At 40.7% G+C, this 21830-nt stretch overlaps 1 protein-coding gene across 1 annotated transcript in view; it reads right to left on the bottom strand.

Moving 5' to 3' along the window:
• Nucleotides 1-21830, bottom strand: part of si:dkey-215k6.1 (transmembrane protein 132C) — a 264184-nt gene that overhangs the window by 28130 nt on the left and 214224 nt on the right. The window contains exon 5 of the mRNA XM_056263882.1: nt 5170-5313. Within this exon, the coding sequence (XP_056119857.1) occupies nt 5170-5313 (144 nt within the window). The remainder of the gene's footprint in view (nt 1-5169; nt 5314-21830) is intronic.

Here is a 21830-nt window from a genome sequence, read left to right as displayed (position 1 = left end):
AGAGATGGGGCTAGTTGTTTATAAATGTTACAAATTCATATAATTTATTAATTAGATTTTTCAATTTGCTGTTTAAATTTCCCTAAGAAAAGCCTATCCACCTTATTTTTAAAGTAAGAGAGGATACAGTAAACTTGAATATGCAAGGATTGCGGTGTCAGCCGCTTCCAAAAGCTGTACACTATTTTTATTTATTATTAAAATGATTAAGAATTACTTTGTTATTCTTCTAGTTATTTAACTAGAATATATTTACCTATAAGTCTCACACATTCACAGGAACTAGCTTACGTTTGCATTATAATAAGGTGGATAAATGTCTGTAATGACAGATTATATTTTGACAACTTTTGTGACAAGTATTCAATGAACTGTATCATATAACCTTGGACAAAAATGGTGGAAATGTTCAATAGCTGTTTTATAGCCAAGACTTTGAGGTATGCGCCTTATTAAAAAAAAAAATTGACTTTTAACAAATAAACTCACCCTAAGCAATGTTCACTGGACTGAAAAGTGACAGCTAGCCCTGTTCTCCACTGCAAAAAAAGCCTTAAACTTTAAAAATATAAAAACGAATGAATACAGATGAATTCAGACCTCTTAACGATCTGGGGGGTTTCAGTAATACAAATTACATTTACATTTATGCATTTGGCAGATGCTTTTATCCAAAGCTTTTATTAATAATCACTTCAGGATCCACAACATATTAAGAAAAAAGACTGTGTAATCTTTATAAAAGATTGATCATATCTAATTAATGCTTTCTGAAGATAAATAATTTAAAATGAACACACACACACACACTGCAACTCTTTACCTCTCTCTTGACAAACATATTTAGTTTCTGTCTTGCTCAGCTGAACCTGAGAATAGGAGCGGTCTGATGCTCCTAACCTGATCAGAGTTTTACACGATTACGGGCTCGCCGGATATCTGCCCGCCAGTCACTGCAAAGTGAATGAGTTATTAAACGGATTAGCACCGTACACCTCTCCGCACTGTGCTCTCTCTTACATAGAGGACACCTGCAGTGCCTACACTAGCCGAGATACAGTAAAACCAGATGATTTTCCACAATAAATGAACATGTTACAACAGAGAGTAAAACACACCGTGAAAGACTGAGAAAAAGGGGTGAGGATGTGAAAGATTGATTTATAATCCTCTTTGTTTTGTGTGTCCCCATGTGTCTGAGCATGTATACACACACACACACACACACACACATTCTCTCACCCCTTCCTCCATGCCTCTGTCCTTCTTGTTCTTTGTCAAATTCAATTATCGCAGACATTACTGAGGGAGTCTTCACAGGAACCAATTAAGGCCATGGCCTCGCTCTCACAGACGCTGGTTAAACAGTGGGATTTGAGCGCTAAAGCCTATGGGATCTCTTTAGCCGACTCCTTTATTTATTTGATCAGCCATCATTACGAGAGCCCTTCAACCCACACAAACGCGGAACTGATTAACCACAGCGTGCGACTATAAAGATAAGATCGCATTCACACCTGAACCTGCAGGGTGGCAATGTGACAAGGTGACATCTTTTATAAAAGACAACATTATCCTTTAGCTCAACCCTGAATGAATTAATTTATCGCCATTGAAAGAGAATGTGGTGATTGCGAGCATTATTCACTTTTCTTTGGTTATTTTTATATTGTACAAATAAAGCTGGGATATGCTAGAATTTGAACATTTCCCGTAGTTGAGTTTATCCTGACGGTGCACTTCTGTATCTCGTCCTCAGTTGCATCGCTGTCATGTTTCCTGTTTACACTTGTCACGCGTGTCACCCGGAGTTCAAGCACACATCTTTATGACACCCGCAAGTAGACAGGTACACCTGCCGCAATTTCCCCACCACATGTTTCTGTCATGAAGCAGATTCTCTTCCTATCGCCCCCATCACAACACCGACAGAAAATGAGCGTCCTGTAATTCCCTTAATAACACGCTTTGTTGTTCAACTTTGCATTAAAGCTCTGGAATGAGTTTTTCATTGTTACTGGGTATTGATTGTATTTAAACTACATATTGCTGCTTGTAAATGGAAATTGCCTCAGCATTGGAGAAGGTTCAGTTATTAGCTCAGAGCTCAGGAGAGCATGACAACACAGACTCTGATGTTACTTTCACGCAACCCCCAAGGGTAAAATTGACTATCGGCCCCAAAAAGCAAGTGTTTTTATATTTTACAAAAGAAACAGAGTAAGAGTAATTTATAGTACGGTCTATAGTTGTGATGATCTGTAACGTGATGCGGTGAAGGCAGAGAGGAGGCTGGATCCAAACGCAGTGTACACGCTTTATTTAAACAAACTATAAACTTAAACAGAGACTCAGAACTTGGAACAGGAATCTTTACACAGGAACGACCAACACTCACGTTAATCCTGGAACAGAACATACATTCAACAACTCACAAAGACAGGGCAGAAACACAGGGCTTAAATAATCAGGGACAAACGAGCTAGACAGGGTAACAAGGGGGCGTGGTTAACAAGAAACACCTGGCATAACTAATGGACAAGACAGGGAACCACTAAACATGACAAGACACAAACCCACATCGTGACAATAGTAGTTTATAGTAATCTTTTGAAGGTAGGCCTACACTATGTAATTTTTTTCCCCCAGAATTAACCAAACTGATAATCAATACATCTTCAATCCTTCTTCCAAAACAGGTTTTTATCAAACCCTGCTTCACTATGGTAAGCCTAATTTAAGTGTAATATTTTAGACATGACGGGAACGTTTTTCCTGGGAAATTGCGTGCATACGGCACTTGTCTTTGCGTGTCTCGTCATATCCGTAAATAGAGAAAAGTAACTCGGGCTACTTTGACGCGTGGTGTGGGAGTGGCATAGTTGACACAACGAGCGAGAAAGGTGGACATGGAGCGCGGTCACGGCCGTCTCTAGTGGGGTGAAAGGTGGTGACAATTATAGGGGCCCCCGCTGCCCAGGGGGCCCCACAAAATCCAGCAGTTATACTATTTAGGCCCCTGTTGTATGAATAATTCTAATAGTTATATTAGTTGTATGCCTGAGATTTAAATGAAACCACAAAAACGTGCAATTTGGGTAAATATTTTTCCAAATATCTGCTTCTCTTACCTCCATAAAAATGGTTTAGTCCGACCTAAAGTATTTATTAATTATTCAGTCAGAGTCAGTGACAAACATCAGATGGACCCAATAAAATTGTAAGTCCCGCCCCAGCTCGTGAACAGAACCAATCAGAGTTGAGGCGGCAGCCTGAAGTTAACGATGAACTTGGTGGAAGAGCAGGAGACTGACTGACTGAAAAATGTCGGGGAAAACATAAATCAGGGAACCAGAAATGCCAGGAAAAGACGGAGAGGGAGGCAAGGAGAGTGGTTGTATCCCAGTCGATCAAGACGTTCTTAAAGACCGGTTATATATTGTTATTTCGCTGGGAATTAGAAAACTTCCGTCTACAGTCTGCCGTGTACAGTCATTTTTTATTATCGGTGCGCGCCACAATCGACCGAATGATTACATGGTCTAAATTCCTGTCTTTTTACACTATTGTAAATAGAGTTTTAAAAAAATTACACGAGTCACGACGCATTGCATTATGCATCTGACCTGCCGGCTGATGATATTTAAAACATCGAGAAAACACGAATACAACACACTGCACTTGGATGAATAAATGTATTCGCTTTATTTAATAATATTACCAGTTCCATATTATCTTTATTAAAAAATAAGACAATGAATGGTTTTATTTTTTTAATTAGACTGCATTCTTGTCCATTTCTAAATGTTTACTTTTTTGATTTATGAATTATAACAGACTGATGGGGAAAAAAATTATTACTTTTTAAAAATTGGTTTTATTATTATTTAACAATTTCTTGCTTTTTGTTAGTTTTTATTAGTTGTAATTTTTAAATAAACATTTAACTTTTAAAATAAAGGTTTTACAACAACATCACCATCTTCTGTTATATGTGGGCCTCCATGTTCATCTATTGTACAGTATATGATATTGGTGGAGGGTGGTGGGGGCCCACATCAATATTTTTTCAGGGGGCCCCGAATCCTCTAGCTACGGCCCTGAGCGCGGTAAATCTCAAACCTCCAGGGAATTACCCGTTTTTAAAAAACACAGAATAGAGGAGAGTCTGCTGACAAAAAGAGAATGCGACAGAGCTCGTAATAAAACTAGAATCAAGGTTGGCTTGGCTTTTCGGAGATGGAGAGAACTGATGGACTGAGAGAGGTGAAGCGGAGATGGCGTTATTATTACTCAACAGGTGAGTAAGATATTTGAACAGATAAATTGCCATATATACAGTATCTCTAAAAGAGTTCATTTGTCTATTCTGAAGCTACTTTTTAATCATTTTAAAAAGCTATTTTTTTTAACCGCTAGAGGGCCAAAAATTACATAGTGTGTACCTTTAAATAAATGTACTTAAATAAACTCAAAATCCCTTACATTACACACTAGACATTTAGCAATGTCAAAAAAAAAATTAAATAAATCTATGAAACTCGTCCAGTTGGGACCAGATAAACCCAAACCCACAAGTCCAGTAAAATGACCAGTGTGCACTGTAAACATCTTCAGCAATAATTACTTGCTGAATTGAATAAGAATAGCCAGACAGGTTGAATTGAATAAACAGACAGGTATGACGTGGCTGGCTTGTTTATCTTTTAAGGTGTTTCTTCCTGTTACATCAGTATTTTTCATCCTTATAGTTCCTTCATTCTCCTTTTTTTTGGGGGGGGGGGGGTTCTGCTACCTTTCATGTCTTTATTTTCCTGGGCTCAGTCATTTCATGCGATGTGACACACCTCGCGTTTGTCTTTCAGACAATTATTCAGTTCTGGAAATGTCCTTTTTGTGTATGTGTGCATTTCTGAGCGTGTAACTCAAAACCACTAAAAATAATAACTTTGTAGAGGGAAAAACGCCTTTCACAAGCACCCGCTGTTTTTCTTGTCTGTTCATCTCCTCTCCCTGGGCTTCCCCGAATCACCCTGGAGCCTTTCGCTTCTACTTTTTGCAAGATGAAATCTATCGACAATGCAAGGCCCCACCTGTCTAAACTTTTGATGGAGAGCGGGGGGCAGAGGATGAAGAAGGTAACACAAAATAAAGCAGGTGAGCTCTCACCTTGAGGACGTCCTCATCTGTGGAGATGCAGGTCAAGGGATCATCCACCTCTCTCACCGTTCCATCCAGTTCCACAGAAACAACCTTTACCGGCATGGCAACGCGCCGTCCAGTCAGAATTGCTGTGTTCAGGATCTCTGTGTCCTATATGAAAGAGATATTTGCTGTTTAATTTCTATATAAATTTAAATGAATCCCATTAAATATATTTAAATATTAGAATATATTTATATAAAATTTGAAATACATTTGAAACTTTCCCAAATCAATTTTGGGAACTTTTCATCCCTGTCCTTTTACTCTCCTAATAAAATGTTGGATGGAATACAGCTGAAATCCACCACAAACACAGATAAATTGATTTGAAAATAACAATCTGAAATAAATTGATTTGCAGGGAAAGGCTAGTCTCTCTAATGTAAAGCTGATGCCTGCTGGCACTGTGATGTTTCATATCTCACGATTGCTCGGCTTTGACAGAGATTAATTATCATATTCTCAATTATGCAATCATTTCATCACATTCAGAGAGGGTTAATGGGTCTTCATGTGGGTTTGGGTCTCTCTGAATTCATCTCCTCAAGTATTTACCGCATAAATATTAAGCATGAGAACACATTCCTCTCAGGAGAAAACACTCCTTTATTGGAGAGAAAAGAAAGCGCGAGAGACAGAAAATGAGAGCGAGAGCTCGGAGGAGGCCTGGTCGTGGCCGTAATTGACATTTTAACATTATGAAAAGGCTGGTAATTACGCAGAGAGGAGAGGTCAGTTATCGCAGTATCCATAGCGATAATGGGTCATTACAACGCCATCCAGAGAGAAGCTCAAAACCTCACTAGACATACAGAGAGAGAGAGGCCAGGAGAGATTGGAAATAAAAAATAACTATATTTTGCTTCTTCTTTTTTTTTTTGATACATACTAATGCACAGTTTGAAGGTCTTATAAAGACTATAAACAATAGTTGTTGGTAATTAATATGGTTGATAGTTCTGTTATGGTTCTGTTTAGTTTAACATATGCTATTTTGTTAAATTACGGTGTTTAACCCAAAACAGCATATATTTTGTGTTTCTCATTTACAGTACTAAACAAATGTGCAATATACAAGACCAGATTTACTAGCTCTGCAAGTACCGTATCTAGGTGAATACCTTTTAAAAATATTGAAATATCACCTTTCATATATTGAATCTAGTCTCTTTGCCACATTTGCATCGTATTATACAATGTAAATAGTAAAATAAATATACACTTTTCAAAAGTTTGAGGTCAGTAAGATTTTTTTTAAATAAATTCAGATTTTCATTCAGTAATGATGCATTAAATTGATCACAAGTGACAGTAAAACTTTTACACTCATACAAAAAAATTTTTTTTAAAAGAAAATCCTGTTCTTTTGAAATTTCTATTCATCAAAGAATACTGAAAAATATCATCACAGTTTCCACAAAAAATTAAGCAGCAAAACCATATTCAACATTGACAATAATGAGAAATGTTACATATTAGAATGATTTCTGAAGTACATTTCTGATGTGACACTGAAGACTGGAGTAATGATGCTGAAATTTCAGCTTTGCCATCACAGGAATACCTTTTGAAATGTATTAAAATAGAAAACAGCTATTTAAAATTGTAAACATATATATATTTTATTTTTTATCAAATAAATGTAGCCTTGGTGAGCGCAAGAGACGTCTTTCAAAAACATAAAAAAAAAAAAAAAACTTTGAACAGTGTACATATATAAAGATGCAAATATGTTTTTTGAGTAAACTCTGTGAAATATCCAATCTGATTTTTCATGTTTAATATACTGTATACAATATATTGCATAAGACAAATCTGTTGGAGATTTCAGAGTTTACTCTAAATGTGTGTCAGAGTAGAAAGAACTTGATTAGATGTGAGGTACACAAACATCTCTTTAAAAAAATTTAGTTAGCTAGCTACTTTCAGTGGAAGGTGATAGTGCAATGTAAATTGCGACAAGTAAACAGTTCTTACTTTTATGAATAAGCTGCAAATCTATAAGCCTAATTTACATAAAAAGTGGGCATGTTTACGCTGAAAAGAACTGATTTAACTGAAAGTCCCATGCTGCTATCTTAATACCTGGTTAAACTGGACTGCAGGTGGTTAGTGAAGAAATTGAATTTTTTGCACGGAAATAACACAAGTGTCTAGTGCATTTGCCCCAATGACTCATAAATAAATACAGAATACTACTTGTAATTTTATGAAACTCTGTCAGATGTTTAGCCTTATATGGCTTACGCATTAAATGCGCGTTAAAATCAGGCAGGTAGAAACCTCACAGATCTTCTACTCACACATGTGGGGCCAGGAGTGTATCACAACTACAGCTACCGACAGAATGAGAAAACATCAGTGTGTGTGTGTGTGTTTAGAAGAGGAATGGGAATGAGAGAAAAACAAAGGAGGAGACAATACAATAGAGGAGGAAAAATCTACCTGTCTGCAACATGAGCAGTTTTTCATCTGGCGTCCTGACAGATAAACATGATGAATGAATGAAGGCTATAGGTTCATATCTACTTTATTCCACTTAGATACATATAAAGCTAAAAAATACTACTAAAAATATGTGCTATGACACACCAGTAAAAATAAAAACAATGCAGACCAACCTACTAGCCAAACAACCGCACAGCTCAATGAAAAAAAAGAAAAAAATTTTGTATGATGACATCAATAATATGCCACAAAAAAAAAAAAAAACTGGAAGTAGCGCTACTCTCTGAGTCTCTTGGCATGAATGAGCTGCTTCCACATAAAAAGACACACAAACACAAACACTGCATACAAACACACACTAGTCTTGCACGCCTCTTCATATTCAAGAGATCCAGCTGCAGCTCTCTCATGCAACCAGACTGAATAAATCATAATTGAGATCCATTGCGTCACATTCCTAATCTCTTTATAACCATTCAACTAATGAATTTCACACTCCTCAAGTGGAGGAGAAGAGAATGAGGTAGCTTGTACTTTACGGGTGTCAGCGTGACATTATAAATCGGGTCTGTCAAATGGGAAGCGTGGCAGCGGAATGCGAGCTCGGTCAGACAAAGGGATGGATAACGCTCTTTGACTGGTCACCTGTCTGGGCCGAATGCATTTTATAAGTGCTTGGGACAGAGATGACTGATTGGATATGCGTAGCACAAGAATACCTCTCAGAGAGGAATGACAAAGATTAGTGCATAAACAGCATGCAACAAAAAGATATCCTACAGGGAAGAATGAAGACTTCCCAAACAAATCAACTGAATCAACTTGGATACAACACATTTTTGTGTTTTTATGGGGGTGGGTGTCACTTTACTTTATTGTTCAGGCTGAGTATAGGTGATGGCATGATACACATTGCGATACAATTGATTCCCTAGTTGTGAGTGAAACTAATACAGAGTAGCATAGGTGATAACGGCATAAGAAAACAATGGCAATTCATCAATGTATTATTGTATAAGCAGTATATATACTGTTCCTCAACCAGGATTGTTTGTTTCCTCACAGCTTTCCAAAACCCTCGTCTTACTCCCTTTGCACCTTCCCCTCTTCTATAAATCACGACTTCGGGTTCCAAAATGAATAATCCCATTCCTTTTCTCCTACTACACGGTTGTTAATCAATATGCATTTGTTGAAGTACTGATTTATATCAGTTCATATTATTCCAACTTATAACTGTTCAACAGTGGAATTCCAGGTGAAAAACTACATTGACCATGATTCTGCAGAGAAATGTCCACCAATCAGAGAATTGCGGCAAATTGTGCCAAAAGAACACTTTAGCGCCCATCCACTCCCATGAAACACTGCAAATGACGTATAGTTAGTTTCCCTACGCTCTTAAACTACTTAAATATTTGTGTGCATATAATACAATAAACATAAAAAATGTGTTATATAATAAACATCTTTAAATCAAGTTTTATATTTCTCCATTGTTTTTAAATGTGCAATGCCTCATGGGATTGTAGTTATTTCCCTTATTAAAGCCATTAAGTACACATTTTTGCACCTTTGTCTTATTTGATCTAAAAAAAAAAAACAACGTTTTGGTTCAAATCAATGTTTGTAATGTTGTGATTCACAACTCTTAAACTAAGACTTTAATATAATATATATATATATATATATATATATATATATATATATATATATATATATATATAGTTCCGGAACCAAAGCTGCTGAGAAAGTAGGAGGGCACTGTTGCACTCTATTGATCAGACAAAAAGGTGGTGCCACCTCTGCACTCACACCATTGGTTGAGCCAGATGTTGACAAATGTTAGAGCCCAATAAACAGCAATGCTTTGATTTTGCCACAGAGTCACTGTATTTACAGACTCTGGGAAATCAGTCAAGTAATTACTTATAGTTTACTCTGCACAATAAACTGGGATTGGAGAAACTATCCATTCAAATTTAGACATAAAAAATATATATACAAATCAGGTTTAAGCATTAGTATACAGTTATCTTTTGTATGGTCTGATAAAATTTGAATGCAATAAAAACAAAGATGAGTTAAAAAATACAAGTCGTATGTAGTTGTGGTATCATCCTCTAGGGGTCAGTCACTTCAGTTTAAGTACTGTGAATGAGTAATGGTGATACCTTGCTATCGACTCAACCAGTAGAGAAAAAATCCATCCATTTAGCTCCATTCACCACTGACTGGGTTATTAGATCTAATAAAATATTACAGATTATTTTTCCCACAATCAATACACAAACGTACTTTTCTTATATACCCCAAACATTGAAAGAGAGTCCATTTCAAAGTTCATTAGATTGCATTCACACACATGGAAAAACACAAAAAGCGGCATTACAAATCCTCAGATATCAATACATCTGAAAACTGTCTCTTTGTAGAATGAAAAATACATTTGAATAAATGCAAGCCAGCAGGAATGCAGGATGATGTGTAAATGTGCAGACATCTGTGAGAGCATGTATTTGTATCTCTCTATTGCATAACCTGGCATATGCGATGATACTTGTTTTGTCAGTTTGGCTTGGTGTGTGTGAGTGGGTTGTAACGGAGGACTAGCAACTGAAACTGGAGGATTTTATTTCCAAATTTGCCAAACCGTGTAGGCTTGGCAAATCTGGCTTTTTTTTTTTTGGGGGGGGGGGGGGGGGGGTTTAGTGAAATAACTGTGGTATATTCAGTTGCGTGTTTACACCTCTGTGCTGACAATTTACCAACAATTTACCCACGTTCTAACTCCATACAAACTTGCTGTAAGAAGCAACACAGTCATTACTGGCTGTAGCATACTTTATAACAAGATACACCAAACCCCGCCAAGGAGATAACATCTAATTAATCTAAACTCAATTTGCAGAGTTCTCTAGTAATTTGGCAGACTGTTCCAAAAACACAGACATCAAAAAAGAACTGGAAACTGAAACACTATTTACTATTCCTTATATATTAATGGAAATCTCCATCAAAACAAACAGTAAGCTAATTAGGTTAGTAATTTCTTGGTACTTTTCTGGCCAAGATGAGAATGTGAATGTAAATCATAGTTTTACATTTATGCATCTGTCAGATTTTTTTATACAAAGCTAAAAATTGTTGCCAGTATGTGTGCTCCCTAGGATTTAAGCTACAGGAATACATTTTGACCAAGGAAAAGAAATCTACTATAGATTAGACGAAATATTTAAATAAATAACCATATTGCACATACAATGCACATTAATAAAATGTATTTATCATTATTTCAGTTCAGGAAAACATTGCAACTGTTATTTTATTAAGCTCTGAGGTTAGGCTGGGTGATAAACTATATCATTTGAGATCGAGATAAAATTTACGTTAATAACGATGATAAGCTCTGGACATTTTTACTCGATATGGATTTATCTAACAGCCAAATATACGTGACAACAGCCAGTCAGTCCATGTTGCTAACAAGTGATTTCTGCGTGTCTCAATGTAAATGATCGCCTGATAAACAAACTCACACTCCCAAGATTTTCACCGTTTCTTTTGAGAAAAACTACCATCAAAAACACACTGAAACTAAAATTAACTGAAGATCTTCACGACAAACCTTCAAGATAAAAGTTCGGTTTAACTTTAAGAAATGATGACAGAAATATACACTCACCTGAAGGATTATTAGAAACACCTGTTCAATTTCTCATTAATGCAATTATATAATCAACCAATCACATGGCAGTTGCTTCAATGCATTTAGGGGTGTGGTCCTGGTCAAGACAATCTCCTGAACTCCAAACTGAATGTCAGAATGGGAAAGAAAGGTGATTTAAGCAATTTTGAGTGTGGCATGGTTGTTGGTGCCAGACGGGCCGGTCTGAGTATTTCACAATCTGCTCAGTTACTGGGATTTTCACGCACAACCATTTCTAGGGTTTACAAAGAATGGTGTGAAAAGGGAAAAACATCCAGTATGCGGCAGTCCTGTGGGCGAAAATGCCTTGTTGATGCTAGAGGTCAGAGGAGAATGGGCCGACTGATTCAAGCTGATAGAAGAGCAACTTTGACTGAAATAACCACTCGTTACAACCGAGGTATGCAGCAAAGCATTTGTGAAGCCGCAACACGCACAACCTTGAGGCGGATGGGCTACAACAGCAGAAGACCCCACCGGGTACCACTCCACTACAAATAGGAAAAAGAGGCTACAATTTGCAAGAGCTCACCAAAATTGGACAGTTGAAGACTGGAAAAAATGTTGCCTGGTCTGATGAGTCTCGATTTCTGTTGAGAAATTCAGATGGTAGAGTCAGAATTTGGCGTAAACAGAATGAGAACATGATGGATCCATCGTGCCTTGTTACCACTGTGCAGGCTGGTAGTGGTGGTGTAATGGTGTGGGGGATGTTTTCTTGGCACACTTTAGGCCCCTTAGTGCCAATTGGGCATCGTTTAAATGCCACGGCCTTCCTGAGCATTGTTTCTGACCATGTCCATCCCTTTATGGCCACCATGTACCCATCCTCTGATGGCTACTTCTAGCAGGATAATGCACCATGTCACAAAGCTCGAATCATTTCAAATTGGTTTCTTGAACATGACAATGAGTTCACTGTACTAAAATGGCACCCAGAGACACCAGATCTCAACCCAATAGAGCATCTTTGGGATGTGGTGGAATAGGAGCTTCGTGCCCTGGATGTGCATCCCACAAATCTCCATCAACTGCAAGATGCTATCCTATCAATATGGGCCAACATTTCTAAAGAATGCTTTCAGCACCTTGTTGAATCAATGCCACGTAGAATTAAGGCAGTTCTGAAGGCGAAAGGGGGTCAAACACAGTATTAGTATGGTGTTCCTAATAATCCTTTAGGTGAGTGTATCACTCCTGTATAAAAAAAGTTAAAGGTACTTGTCAAAGTAATAATAATACGATTATTTAAGGTATATCTTAAGCAAGATATTTTTTCATTCATGTTTTAAATTTATACAGTTCTGTTGTGCAGAATCTTATTTGACAAAAAATAAAAATGCAATGTTCCCTTTCGAGGGAACTCGCGATGCGTCACTTGACGCTTTGGGAACGCCCCCAGCGTGAATGCGTCTGAGCATCAATGTCAACTAGTCCAATGGAAAGAATGAGCGTCACGGGCGGGTGACGTCATGACCAGGAAGGCATAAGAGCACATCCGGTGAAACGCGGCATTAGCTTCTGTGTCTCAGCAAGCGATCTGTGTTACTCTGTCTCTGTCTATTTATTGTTGTCTGTTCGATATTATTGGGAAGAGTTATGGCGAAACAACTTTACAAACTCTGTGCTTCTCCCTGCCCGCGTTATTTAACGGGTGGGGACACACACGAGCTTTGTGTAGTTTGTTTGGGAGTGGAGCATGCGGTATCAGCCTCCGAGGGGGCTGATTGCAACATTGTGAGAAGCTTTCGCTTCGCATGCTCCACTCCCGCCTGTCACTTTTCGAGGAAAGTGGCCAGGCTCGCGATCCTCGGGGTGCAGGACACGCGTCTGCCGAGGCAGCGCGGAGAATGCATTCCTGTGGATCGCGAATAGGATCTCGTTACGGGGTTGGAGACGGGTCCGCGGATCTTATCTCCTCCCTTTCCACGAGGGATCCAGTGCTCTCTCTCCGGTCTCGGAAGCCCGCGCTGCGGTCTCTTCCGCCCGGGGAGAGAAATCAATGCTTCAGTGCTCTACCTCCGAGGAGGTAGATGTGCTGGGCATTGAAAGTGTACACAATCATGGGGGAAGTGGATTTGCCATCTCTTCCCCAGCGTATGAGAATTATATATAGCCTATATATATATATATATATATATATATATATATGATAGTTTATATATTATATATAAAATAAAGTGTATATATATAAAGAATGTATATATAAAAAAATATATATATCATAATAAGCTGGTGGAGGTGTTTACTGAGGCTGTAGATGAATTTAATATTTAATGGCCAGCAGAAATAAGGGGGCACTCGTCCTTAAAATAAATTGAACGAGTTTCCTTCCCTCTATTTTTCCACCTCCATCACGGGGCCTTCCATTTTTCCCGATCTGCACAGCGAGCTGTCTAGATCATGGAAAAAGCCTTACTCATTTTTTAGCCCCACATTCATGTATATTCAGATATTTGGGGGTTAAGAGAGTATGGCTATGGGGGAATACCCCGGGTAGAACAGACACTTGCGAGCTATGTCTCCCGGTTCAGTATCGTCCCTGAAGGCGTCGGCTTCTCTCACTAAACCATTAAAGAAAACTATTTTTTAATCTAGTGGGAAAAGCATATATGACAGTGGGTCTAGCACGAGCCTGCTTGCACACTATAGCAGTGCTGCAAGCATATCAGGCTGACCTGCTGTGGTATTTGGACAGAAGTGAGGGAGTTTGGCCCGATGGGGTTTGGTAACTCCGTCGGGCCTCAGATTTATCTCTCAGGGATGGCAGCCAAAGAAATGTGGTCACTGAGAGACACCTCTGGCTCAATTTGATGGGAATCATGGAGAAAGATACAAGATAATCTCTCCCTCGCTATGTCCAACCCACTGGGGCTGCTGGGCGTGAGCAGCTCCAGCCGGCTAGTTTCTCATACACAACACAGCAGCCAAAGCCTTCAAAGCAGAAGCCGGATCCGAGGACCGTTCTTCATGCTGAGAAGGCTGCGGCTCAAAAGAAAAGGTCTGGCGCCACGGCGTCAGACCGGTGAGGGCAGCCCCAACCGGGGTGGAATGGTGTACACCTCATTATACGGTGCCCTTTCCATCTCTGTGCCCTCAGGGGACCATTCTGCCAACCCCGCCACCCTTGGTGCTTTGGGGCGCAGCGTTCTCCAGCGAGCTTCTGGCGCAGCGTCAACTCGACATTGCGTCGGACTCGCGCCCTCTGAGGGGGGTTCGAAAACAGTCAGTTCGGGTGGTTCCTGCCAGTATGTTTCAGGTCCCCGAACTGGCTGTCTTTATTACACCAGAGGCCAGCCTCGAGGGGCTGGTTCCCTTGGTAGATTTTCTGGCAGCGCGGAAGCTACTGCCAAATATATCTCTATGGGTAATGGTAATCTCTCTGGTAATGGAGCAAGGGGTAAAGGCCCTGTTAGCAAAGAAAGCTATAGAGCAGGTGTACTCACCCGACATTGCGTCGGGTCTTTACAGTCGTTATCTCATTGTTCCAAAAAAGGATGGAGAGCAGCGTCACATACTAGATCTTCGTCTGTTGGAGTGTTTGGTGCTGGAACTCAAGTCCAAGATGCTGACACTCAAACAGATCGTGACTCAAATCAGATCCGAGGACTGGTTTGTCACGATAGATCTAAAAGACGTATACTTCCATATCTCCATCCTCCCTCAGCACAGGAGGTTCCTGAGGTTTTCTTTGGGGCAAAGAACACCAGTATCAGGCACTTCCTTTCGGTCTAGCTCTATCACCCCGCACGTTCACGAAGTGTATAGACGCAGCTCTGGCCCCGCCAGGCTGCAGTGTATACGCATTCTGAATTGCATAGATGACTGGCTGATTCTAGCGGAATCAGAACAGTTAGCGGTTCGGCACCGAGGTGTCGTTCTCGCTCATATGCAGATGTTGGGGTTGAGGCTCAATGCCAAGAAGAGTGTGCTTTCTCCAGTACAGAGAACCACTTTCCTTGGTGTGGTATGGGATTCAGTGACGATGCGGGCCACTCTGTCGCCCGTTCGTGTAGCTGCTATCCTAACAGCCACAAAAGAGCTGAGGCTAGGCCAGTCACGCACTGTAAAACAGTTCGAGAGACTGTTGGGTCTTGTGGCAGTAGCGTCCAACGGGATACCTTTTGGCCTGCTGTACATGAGACCTTTGCAGTGGTGGCGCAGGACCAGAGGGTTCTCCCCGAGGGGAAACCCACTTCGTATGATCAAGATCACGCGGCCGTGCCTTCGTGCCTTGGTTATATGGAGGAAACACTGGTTCTTAACCCAGGGTTCGGTGTTGGGAGCTCTTTGCCATCGAGTTGCTATCTCGACAGATGCTTCCCTCACCGGCTGGGGAGCGGTATTGGAAGGCCGCTCAGCTCAGGGCTTGGGAGGAGTCATCATCTCGCTTGGCACATGAATTGCCTAGAGATGATGGTCGTCTTCAATGCGTTGAGACATCTCCTCCCAGACCTGAGGGGCCATCATGTGTTGTTCGTAAACAGTGACTGTTAGGCCTCAGGGCAGCAGCGTTCAATGTGATACCCTTTGACCTGCTGTACGTGAGACCTTTACAGTGGTGGCTCAGGACCAGAGGGTTCTCCCTGAGGGGAAACCCACTCCGTACGATCAAGATCACGCGGCAGTATCCCCGCGCCTTGGTTATATGGAGGAAACTCTGGTTCTTGACCCACAGACAACACGTTGGTGGCCTATTATTTTGGTCCCTCAGGAAATTCCGCTGTCTGAGGGCAGTGTATATTCCAGGGGGGCCAGAATATTGGAGCAGACACCCTGTCGAGGCAGGGGCTGAGGCCAGGGGAGTCCACCCCGAGGCGGTGGAGCAAATATGGGAGTTTTATGGCCAGGCAGAAGTGGATTTGTTCTCGTCTCAGCATACGACGCACTGTCCACTCTGGTTATCCCTCACTCAACCAGTCCCCACGGGGCTGGTTGCTATGGTGCAGACGTGGCTGAGGCTACGTCTGTACGCATTTCCCCCTGTTGCTCTGCTCCCAGGAGTTCTGGAGTGATTCCGCCAGGATGGAATAAGCCTATTTAGTAGCACCACCCTGGCCGAGCTGAATTTGGTTTGCGGACCTAATTTTTCTCCTCGACGGACCTCCCTTGGAGGTCCCGATCAGGAGAGACCTTCCGTCTCAGGCAGGGGATGCAATATTGCACCCCCGGCAGGGGATTTGGAAACTGTGGGTTTGGCCTCTGAGGGGGCCCAACTCATAGAGAGTGGTCTCTCAACCGAGGTTGTTGAGACCATTCTAAGCTCCAGAGTTCCCGCTACGAGGAAACTATATTCACTATTTCGAGAGTTTTTCACTTCTTGGTGTTACCAGCGTCAGTGGGATCCGGTTAACTGTTCAGTAAACACAGTATTCGAGTTTCTGCAAGAACGCTTTGTATCAGGTCTATGTCCTTCCACGCTTAAGGTATACGTGGCGGCCATTGCGGCTTTCCACGCCCTGGTGGGTAGTACATTTTTGGGTCGAGACCCCCTGATCACTCGTTTCCTTCGTGGCACTTTGAGGCTGAGGCCTGCAACTTGCACTAGGGTGCTGGCTTGGGACCTTGCAATAGTTCTAGAAGGCCTATCTGGGGCTCCCTTCGAGCCCTTAGATTTGGTCTCAGAGAAGTTCCTTTCTTTTAAGACTATTTTCTGCTAGCTATTTCGTCCCTATTAGAGTCAGACCTTCAGGCCCTTTCGGTCCCCACCTGCCTTGAGTGCACCGGGGATGGCCAAGGCATTCTTACCCGAAACATGGATATGTTCCAAAGGTGCCTACCATTATTCCGAGGCCTATTGTGCTGCAGGTTTCTGTCCTCCTTTTACATCTGCGGACCAGGAAAGGCTGAACCTCTTGTGTCCAGTGCGAGCACTGGATACTTATGTTCATCGGACTTCGTTTATGAGGAAGTCCGACCAGTTATTTATTTGCTTTGGATCACCTAAGAAGGGTCTTCCTGCTTCTAAACAGACGGTTAGTAAGTGGATAGTTGAGGCTATTTCACTTGCATACCAGTACTCTGACCAGCCGTGTCCTTTGGTGGTCAGAGCTCACTCTACGAGGGGTATGGCGGCCTCTAAAGCCTTATTATTTGGAGTTTCTCTTCAAGACGTATGTGATGCGGCAGGCTGGTCCTCACCGCTCACGTTCGTCAGGTTTTACAGTTTGGACCTGGATGCTGCCCCAGGTTCTCAGGTGCTTAGTGCTTAGTTCCAACAGACTAACACTCAGGTACTTGGAATTCTGGCGTTTTGGGTATTCTCGTTCCCAAAGCGTCAAGTGACGCATCGCGAGTTCCCTCGAAAGGGAACGTCTCACCTTACTACTGTAACCATAGTTCCCTGAGAAAGGGAACGAGACGATGCGTCACCCTGCCATACTTCCTGCATCCCTGTGATCGGCTTGCTTCGACTTTTTGAAGCTAATGCCGCGTTTCACCGGATGTGCTCTTATGCCTTCCTGGTCATGACGTCACCCGCCCGTGACGCTCATTCTTTCCATTGGACTAGTTGACATTGATGCTCAGACGCATTCACGCTGGGGGCGTTCCCAAAGCGTCAAGTGACGCATCGTCTCGTTCCCTTTCTCAGGGAACTATGGTTTCAGTAGTAACCTGAGACGTTTTGTTGTAAATGAATTGTTATATTTACATTTGATTACATTTTAAAAGCTTGTTAAAATTGTTCAAGTTTATATAAATTTGAATTCAATCATAAAACACAGAGTCATTTTGGCTATATCACCCAGCCCAACTCTGAGGCATCTGTTAAGTAAAAACTTAATTGAGCCCGTTCAACTTTCCTTTTTTTTTTATCAAGCAGAGAGATTTACTGACTTCAATTTTGGTCCGTCTCTCACACAAAGCAATTGAAAGAATGATCATTTTCATTTTTGGCTTAACTCCTCTACATCATTGCTAACTTGCAAATGTGAAATTCAGTGCTTTAGTTGTTCAGGTTCCTCACTTATAAACAAACAGATGGCCGTGAGATAAAGATATAACCTGCTGACTTCGTCCACTCTGCACCAATATATTTAAATAGCAACATTTATAAACAAACAGAAAATAAACTGACATTTTAAGTGTCATTACAAGTGCTTTTCTCTTCATCAGCAATACAGAAAAAAATAAGTGCGAAGCTGAACTTCATGTCTTCCGCCTCCCAGTCTGCTGTGGGAATTGTGCCATTAAAAGGGCTAGTTCATGCAACTGCCCGTTGTGAATTTATGAGAAAAGAGTAGGGGCAATAATTACTATGCAGCTGTCAAGTTCTGGGCCAATTTCAGTATCCTACTGTGCGTCTTATGCTAATTTCTGCTCTCTTGCCCCCAGGCCCAATCACATTGCTATCCTTAAGCCCATTTCCTGTTTTCCCCCTTTGCCTTGATATCCAATTTTCCGTGAGCTCCTCCTGCCATAACGGCAGCTATAGCGCACAAGCCCATATATATCACAAAGCGTTAAGAGAAGAGAGGTGTCCGTGGGCACAGTGGTGATTTATGGGTCGTGTTTTCTCCCCTAAATAGAGGCTGGATGGAGGATTGGATCAGATGGGCAATGGGCGACGAACGCAAAAGCTATAAAACTGAGAATGTCTGTGTACAGAGGCTAAAGTTTCTCCACTGTAAATAACAAACCATCAATCAGATGCCTTTAGCACAGAGACATGTGATATTGGACGATGGATAGCAAATTTTGTAATAATTGGTTGCAGTGAATGAAAGGGTTGTGATCTGTGTTTTATTAATAAACCTCTGAGCTGAGAAATGCTACGGTAATTATTTTGGGCCAAATCGTGATTATAATTGCCAAGATGAGACATGTGATTAAAGATATAATTAAAAATATCATTGTGAAAGTGATAAGCAGATTTGATAGTGGATGTGGTGTGTCTTCAAACCTCCGTGCCCTGCCCAATTACTCTGACAACCACAAATGATCTCACCACACAGGCTGTGGTTTAGGACGCATTGAACCGAAACCCTCAAACAACAGGATCCGTCACTACAGTCCAGAGAGCAGCCTTCTCCAGGGCCTGACCAAAGCCCAATCAATAAAGCATCAGAAAGGACCATAAGCCTGCATCATTCAACTAATCCAAGTAGATTCCCCACCGCAGAGCTGTATCTGTGCCACATCGGGACAGAACAAGTAGCACAAGATGGGACAGACCATGAAAGCAGTGTAGAATTTGACAAGAGAATCTATCAAACTCTGAACTGACTGAGAATTAGAATGAGCATCATTGTAATTCTTGTGTAGAATGATATTAACTAGAATTTTACACTACCATTCAAAGGTTTGTAGAGAGCCCATAAAGCAGGGGTTCTCAAATCTGGCCCTCAAGATCCATTTTCCTTCAGAGTTTAGCTTCAACCATGATCAAACTCACCTGCCTATAACTTTCTAGTACTGTGTTCGAAATAAGCCACTATACCCTCATTCACTATTTCCTGCATTACTCCACTTATAGTTCACTTGAAGGAGTGAATGAAAACCAGTGAGTGAATTCGGACAGTGAGTGCGCCGGAAAGGCTGCCGGTTTTGTATAATTTGAGCTTGCTGTTTAACCCTCTGGGGACTAAGCCCTTTTTGGTCCGTTTTCTCTATTTTTACATTTGGGCTTATAAACCATATGTAATGGAGATGGATCACTATGTGTTTGGTATCTATGGATTCAGAAGACCCTAAGATAACATAAGCATGCATGTAATGTGTTTATAAAGGAAGTATGAGTGAAAAATGTACTATAAACTAGAGAATTTCAAAAACGGAAATTAGATTTTTCTCATTTATTTCTGAAAATCACACATCACACAAAAATAGTGAACAGTTTTTGAACAAAAAATATATTTGTCAAAGCCTTTGCTTGACAGACATGTGTAATTGTTAAATAAAATGTGTAAAGAACAATGAAAAATTTAACTTTATTTACAAATAGTCCCAAGCGTTTTTCTTAGGAATGCTTAGAATTTTCTAAGCAATGCTTTCTCCTCGTCACTCTCCAGTAATTGTTCCAGAGCTTGTTCCACCGTAAATCGTTTACTGCTTGCCATCATAAAAGTGCTAAAACAATAAATAATGCTATAATTGTATGTATGTGTATATGTATATATATATTATAATTGTTCTGTCTCTCTCTCTCTCATATAAATCTCTGATAATCCGCTCCGTAAGCCTCCGTTCGCTCTCTCTCCTTCTCTCCATTCAACGCTGTTTGCGTCATATCCCTAACTATATAGTACCACCCCTTGCAAGGCTACAGAGTCCTGATTTGCTAGAAAGGTCATGGTAACCTTCCTCTGATTGGGTAAGAAAAATATTTCTCCATCGGCAATTTTTCAATTGGTTGTTGTTCGTGGAATCTGCCAAACAACATCGATTTCATTGGCCTTTTACATAGTGGTATTGCGCAACAAGGAAGTGTGTATATTTACAAGCCGGGTAAGTTATCACTGTTTTCAGCAGAATCTGAGGAAGACGGTAAAAAAGACCGCACCTCTCTATCATTAATAGTTTTTAAGATAATTACACATTTGTAAAAGTATGCCATTTTGGGCGGTACCGCCCAATCCGTCCCCAGAGGGTTAATAATCATTCGAAAGTTAGCAAACTGGCAGCTCCAGTAGTAATGAAAAGATTTATCTGGAACTGTCATGGAAACTAACATATATAAACCTTAACTAAACAATTTAATAATCAATTAAAAAGGAATTCATGCCTGTATGATATTACACAGATGCCACATTGGACCAGCGGTTTGGAAAATGGATGGATGGATGTTTCAGCTGCAGGCATCATCCTCTGGTGAGACACGGGATTTAATTCGGGATGACCATCGCAGTGCATTATGGGTATTCTCTAGCCGTTGAGCATCCATCGGTTGTACACTCGTTCTTGCGGTGCACTGTAGAATTGAAGGAGTGCCCTCGATAATGTCCATTATGGTTTCGGACACTACTACAAATGGCTGTCCCCTCAAATAGTGCCCAGGGCGATTTTGGACACAGCCTAGTAGTCCTGAAGACCTTGATTAGCTTTTTCAGGTGTGTTTAATTAGGGTTGGTGCTAAACTCTGCAAGAAAAGTGGATAGCCAGGAAAGTCGAGGGCAAGAGTTGAAAATCTCTGTCCTAAAGCGACTTGGTGATGTAAAAATATATGACAGGGGATGAAATTTATGTCAATAATTTTGCGTTCTCTTACAAATGTTTTACATTTCATCAAGAAACTTTGCGTTCATTTGCAAAATTACAAGTTTTGCGAGAGAACGCAAAAGGTTTTGCAAGCAAAAGCAAAGTTTCTCAGGGGAGCGCAAATGTTTTGTGAGTGAAGGCAATGAGATTTTAATCTATAATCTATGAGATTTTAAATACACTTTCTTAGAAAAGAAGAAGCTGCATCATTTAAAATGTCCTACCCAGATTACATGTAGTTTAATAGTAGGGGTTTTGAAAAATATTGATG

Source organism: Rhinichthys klamathensis, unplaced genomic scaffold, assembly GCF_029890125.1.
Source record: "Rhinichthys klamathensis goyatoka isolate OS25496 unplaced genomic scaffold, OSU_Roscu_1.1 h1tg000210l_1, whole genome shotgun sequence".
Taxonomy (NCBI): Eukaryota; Metazoa; Chordata; class Actinopteri; order Cypriniformes; family Leuciscidae; genus Rhinichthys; species Rhinichthys klamathensis.
Note: the sequence above shows the minus strand (reverse complement) of the source record. Positions and strands in the feature narration are given on the sequence as shown.